This window comes from Cebidichthys violaceus, unplaced genomic scaffold (genome assembly GCF_023349555.1).
Source record: "Cebidichthys violaceus isolate CVI_PGR_0920_01 unplaced genomic scaffold, fCebVio1.0.p SCAF_27, whole genome shotgun sequence".
Taxonomy (NCBI): domain Eukaryota; kingdom Metazoa; phylum Chordata; class Actinopteri; order Perciformes; family Stichaeidae; genus Cebidichthys; species Cebidichthys violaceus.
Window position 1 is genome coordinate 1,244,864 of NW_027176450.1, and position 6,000 is coordinate 1,250,863.

Below are 6,000 nucleotides of genomic sequence, written 5' to 3' on the forward strand. Positions count from 1 at the left end.
AAAACGGCATGTCATGCACTACTGACTGGACAAATGGTCCTAGGATGTTCCCCACTATAAACAGTCGGGGTGCTGCGAGACGGATGGTGGACGAGGGCTCTGGACTGTGTCTCCAGCTCTGTAAAAGCTCAGTTTGGCCGGTCTCGGCCCATTTAGCCGCAGTGCGTTCTTATCTGTGTTCCCTAACTCCCTGTGCTTATAAAACCCGAGTTATGCCTCTCCCATTGGGCTTTAGAGTGAAGCGCTGTTTGGTTTGTTTATAATTGCAATTGACTGTTCCAGCATTCCACAGTTACAATTTGATGCTGAGATGAGATGAAGAGTGGTCAGAGAACCAGGCCTCATTTATGACCAAATTCCTCCCTATGTAACCTCTTAGTGCAGTCGGTCTAGGGAAGCTCTGTTTATGACAGTTATCCGTTAACTGTTACTTTGCGAGCTGCATTTAGGAAACACGACAGGAGACACCCTTGTAACAAGCCTTTGATGTGTTTTCCAGGCACAGGGCATCCTCCAGGACTACTTGTTGGCCATGACCACTGACGAGCAGCTCCTCAATCACACTGCAATGGTAAGACTTTTTTTGTTTTTTATTAGGGATGCACGGACACCGATATCGGTGACAATGGGGCCGATCTATTCCATTCATTTCTATGTTTATATACTGTATACATTATATACTGGAATTTTCAATTCCTGTTTAAGTCTTAAATTAAAAAGGTTTACAGTTCAATTGTAATTTCTGTTCATTTTGAAGATTTTTTTTTTTTACCAAGTTGCTGGTGCATAATTTATTATTTTAATAATAAATAGCAATTCAGTACATATATACCTATGCATTTAATTTACATTTTGCTTTAGGAAAGAAAAGGTACGTGGTATCACAACTCCGAGTCGGTGCGTCCTTATTTTGCATAATAGCCACTAATGACTTTCTACCTTTCCATGTTCAAAGTCCTGCCTTCAGCCAGGCTCTCTCGGGTCATCTTTGATGTTTTCAGTGTTGAATTGCTGCTTGACGTGGACGATAGTAGCCAAGTTTCCGCTCACCCTGAAGTGTTGTAATATTATGCAACCCTTTCTTCAATACGCAGTCCCGTTGGTTGACCAGTCTTCAGTCGCCGTGAGTCAGCTGGAGTCTCTTCTGCTAGTGAATCACCAAGCTGTTGACACCAAGCAGATCCCTCTGCACCTCCCCCTTTTGTTTTGAATATGTGTGGGCCGCACTCGGGACTAATGTATTTGGTAATTACAGTCCATTAGAATTTGCAGCACAGCGAGCCACAGCGCTCAAGAGGAGCAGAGGATGCGGGGTGGTGGAGAAAAAACACATTGTGGGCGGTTCTGTTGAGCAGTTACCTAATACCTGTCAGGTAGAAAACACAACTATAGATGACTTGGCCGTAGTGAGGACTATTATGATAACAATGGTGCAAAGTCCAAATGTAAATTGGCCAAAGGTTTGGAAAAAAAAACATTTCTAAAGCCATCCGCAACAAAACAAGTTCACTCACTGAGGGCTCCATTTTCTCTCTCTAAGTTAGTTTAAGTCATCTTTGGTGAGTTTATTATACTACGACACAAGTCGCACAGTGTGCAGAGGATTGTGGTTTATCCTGTTATTCACTCAATTAAACATGGACCGCAGTGCAAGATAGCTGTGTTTTTGATACGACATTTGCAAAAGAATTGCCGACTAAATCATCTGATCACGCAGACAGCCAGATCAGCACGCACTGCTGTGTGTCGGGCCATTACCTGGAGCTGTGTTGGACTTCTCAGCTCCTAGGAAATCACTGGGTGAAGGGTATTGTTCAAGAGGAGAATTAGAAAGTGATAAATCATCGAATAATGTTCAGAAGGGAGCTTAATCATTTACCCTCAGACCTAAAGAATACATACATTTGTTATCTTTGGTAGGAAATAAGATATTTAAAGTGCCACTGAGACTAAGACAGCTGCTGTAACTGAGTAAGCACGTATATCATGTAATGTTCATTAAGTTAAAGCTGCATTAATCAATATTTTTGTATTAACAATTGATCAAATTAATGTGTTTATTGTCACTCTGCAGTTCCCCTCGGCTCTTCTGGATGTTTTAAAAACAATAATAATTTAATGTCTTTCAGCTTATTGTTTTTGTTTTATAGTCAGCAACTTTATAGTTTTGATTCACTCTCAACAACCTCATTTACAGCCACAGCAGCAAACCAGCTCTGATCAAACCACTGTACGCTACCCAGCACCAAACCGCAGACAAAGTTAGCAACAAGCTAACAACTAGCTAGCAAGAAGAGAGGACTTTCGTTCATCAGGTGGAATCAGAATCATCCGAATCGTGACTTCAGATGAATGCAGATGTTTAAGTGTCTGCTGAATGTTGTTAAAAGGCAACTGCTTGCTTTAAAAGGTGATCACATATCAGTGCAGTGGTTTACAGCTTCTTCACTGCCCTCAAGTAACAAAAAAAACAAACCGCTTTAACATTGTGTACCAATTTAACAGAAACTCTTTGTAGGTTTGTAAATTGAAATATCTTAACCTAACCAGCATATTGTATTGGAACAGCAGCTCTTTTTAATACATTGCACATTATAAGGGTCATAAGGTAACAGGTGCAGCAGCCTGTCTATCCCTTAAATCCATCAAACAATATTTTCGGCAGTTCTTCCATTATTTCCAGTTATGTTTTTTTATGATTAATGACTACAGGACAGCTCTGGGGACTTCACAGTGAACGAAATTTCAATCTGGCCTTATGTTTATTGTTTTTCAGATAAATGATCTCGATTAAAGTGAGATTTTGACCTGATGGTCAAATGTAACAAAACAATACTTTTTTTTACCAGATTCAATGACACTCTGTACCAAGACAGAGAAAAACAACAACCCACTTATACTGATATCATCAACCTGCAGGCAGCAGTGAACAAATGTCTGTGGAGAGAACAAAAAGCAAGGCAGTTCAATCTGCGAAGCACAATTTGTTTGTTAAATAAGGTGACGTAAATCGCACAGAAGTCCCTGATTCATCGGTTTAGTCACCCCTAGATTTGCCTATTTATCATCACTCAACGTGTACAGCACAGGTGGAAAAGAAAAGGTGTTGACACTGCTTGATTTTCTCTCCCCTGCACTGTATTTCATTGACATACTTTTTTGTTGTTGTTTTAATTGTGTAGGCTCTGAAGAACATCGCTGCCATCAGCCTGGCTATCAATTACCCCAATAAATCTACCAAGCTACTCAACATGTCCGCTTGAGAGATGCCCTGAGAGACGGGAGAACAACCGGAGGGGGCCACATCCTGACTCAGCTGGTTTCACTTTGAACAAGAAAGGGAGTGGTGACCATCCAGTGCTTTCCTCCTTTAAAGGACCCGCCTCCACTCCGGTAACTCTCTGCGGTAACTCTGGACAGGAGCTGTGGAGGGGTCCTCAAAGAGCACTTTCCACACTTACTCACAATCCTTTTGTGCTAAAGGACATGAGGTGTGCCAAATTCACGACCTTCAAGGAAAAGTATACTTCCCCCCCCCCCCCCCCCCCGCCTCTTTTTTCCTCCTAAACAGCAGCCACCACTGGGTTACATAGTTGATCATGGTGGAAACAGGTCACCATGATGACGTACATGTCCCAGTGGACATGTAGAGCATCCTAAAAATACTGTCCAGGACAGTGGAGTCTCATTATTCACCATGGGGAGAAAGTACTGACCTACTCGCTCATTCCACTCCTTCCTTCCTTTTTATTTGATCTCCACTTCCTTTCTATTTCTACCCACCTTCTCTCCTCCTTCCTTCCCTATTTACTTCTGTCCTTTTCAGACAACAGAAGTAGATGATGGTATGTTTTTCAGGGCTCCTGTTGAAGGGAAGGATCCGTGCATCGTCACAGATATCCGAAACATATATGTGATCTGCAACTTTCTGTCAGGACGACAGGTGTGATGTGCACTAGAACCCACAGGATGAAGATGATACTCAAACAGCCATAGTCTTTGCATAGAATGAGGATCAACATTACAGCTGAGGGAAAACTGTGATAACATACTATTGCAATGCATTCCTCTGTGTTATTCTATCAATATGTTGAAGTATTTTCACTCCCATTACTAGTGAATGAATGAAAGACTATTTTGATGTCAAATGATGAATAACAGCCAAAAAAAAAGTAATTGAAAAATTCTGAATCTCTTAAAGGCCTTCAGTTTTATCTGCTGATTTATTTATTAATTATTATTATTTTATCTAATGCATCATTTTCTAAAGCATAAAGTTCAACGCTTTATGAAAGTCCTGATTTATTTTTCACTGCAGTGAATGAAAAGCTGAATCCTAAATAACAGATGGACCGTCTTTCCTTCACATCACTTATAGAGACTTGATGGACCGTCAATGTTAAGAATTGAAGTTTGACACACTGATAAAGACACATAAAGGTGACTGTAAAATAGACACATCATCCCACTTATTCAGCAGTACGACATCTCGTGTGAGCTGGGAGAGTTGAATTCTGTAATGCTGAATTACCTCATCTTTTGTAATTACACAGGTAATTGGTGTGACACTTCCTGAAATGTTGATAGTGACTCTTCACATTACACTAACCCCACGTTTTATTGAAGCTGAGATCCACCGGTGTTCACTTTCACAGAGATCAGTCATGTGCTTTCAAATCTAAAGTTTTAAAGGGGAGCGAGTTGTTGGGGGCTGTTTTCCGATCATTACTTTATTCATTTCAAATGGAGAGATTATTTTTAGTTGTTGGAAGTCATGGTGGTTTATACCAAAGAAACCAATCAATGTGAGCCATGAAACATCTCTGAGAGAGCTCCTGGTAGAGTTCCTTCTCCGTTTGTCACATATCAGATAAGCTACCCGACGAGAAGCTGGAAAAGAGGAAACCTTCACACTTCGTTCTGTTTTTTTATTTTTTACTTTTATTTTCGAAATGGTCCCTTTCAAGGACCGTAGAATAGCTCGGTGGTTTTGTTTACACAAACATCAGCTGCGGCGAGGAGAGAAGAGGAGACACATGGCCTCCATTTGGCTTCTACGACACTTCACCTATCTACAACGTGCCTATAGTTAAAAATGAAGCAATCATAATTTAACTCATGTTAGCCGAATAGTTATTAATTCTATTTTAAAAGAGTTTTTTGTAACTTTTTACTTTTAATGTTTCTTTTTTGCAAGGATGCTTGATATTTGAGGCTGACTAATTCGAATGTACATATCTGTGAATATTAATTGCACAGGGGGAAAAAGACTTTGATATCAATCCCTTACAAATATAAACTCTATTGGGCACTGACAGATGGACACTTGATTCTGATTTTGTATGCATGGCACATTGAAGGTAAAAACAAAACAAGAAATAACTCGTACTGCTTGGGTTGAAACGTGATCCATTTCTAATAAAAAATAGAAATGACTTAAATACAACCTCTGCTGTCATCTCCATCTTCTCATGTGTAGGCTCAACCGGGAATTTCTGTGCACGGACAGATAATGTATCGATCACTCGGTCGGCGTTGATTAGAGCCCACACACTCACTCCCAGCAGATACTGTTCTCAGTAATCCAACACCAACGTCAATAGTTCTTGTTGATGCTGCTTCCAGCCCTTTAACCCTTGAAGTAAACCAGTACATCTCCCTATATATTCAGACAAATTTCTGCAATGTAAAAGTTAATTTCTGTGTTTTCTGCCCAAGCTGAACATCATTGGTAGGCCTTCTGTTTATTCAGTCTCACTGGGTTTTGACCTCAAATGCCCCTCAGCTCCTGGTCTGCCTCCTGTATCTCTCCCCTGCCTGTAGTCTGGAGTCTCTTGGACGGTGCTGATGATGGGACTGACGATCACTGGGGCGATAATGACATCAAATAGAGCAAATATTCAATAAGTCTTCAGATGATTCACTGCTCTCCCACACCAGAGTGTATCAGCTCTCCTGCTGGTCTCCCCTCTGTTTATTTTTCACTCGGGATCCCAGTGC

At 40.8% G+C, this 6,000-nt stretch overlaps 1 protein-coding gene across 2 annotated transcripts in view; it reads left to right on the forward strand.

The window, feature by feature from the left end:
* zzef1 (zinc finger, ZZ-type with EF hand domain 1) overlaps nt 1-5,446 on the forward strand; it is a 30,753-nt gene extending 25,307 nt beyond the window's left edge. For both annotated transcript variants that reach the window (XM_068721206.1, XM_068721207.1), the window contains exons 53-54: nt 500-571; nt 3,183-5,446. In XM_068721206.1, coding sequence (XP_068577307.1) covers nt 500-571; nt 3,183-3,263 — 153 coding nt within the window. In that variant the 3' untranslated portion in view covers nt 3,264-5,446. The remainder of the gene's footprint in view (nt 1-499; nt 572-3,182) is intronic.
* The last annotated feature ends 554 nt before the right edge of the window (nt 5,447-6,000 follow it).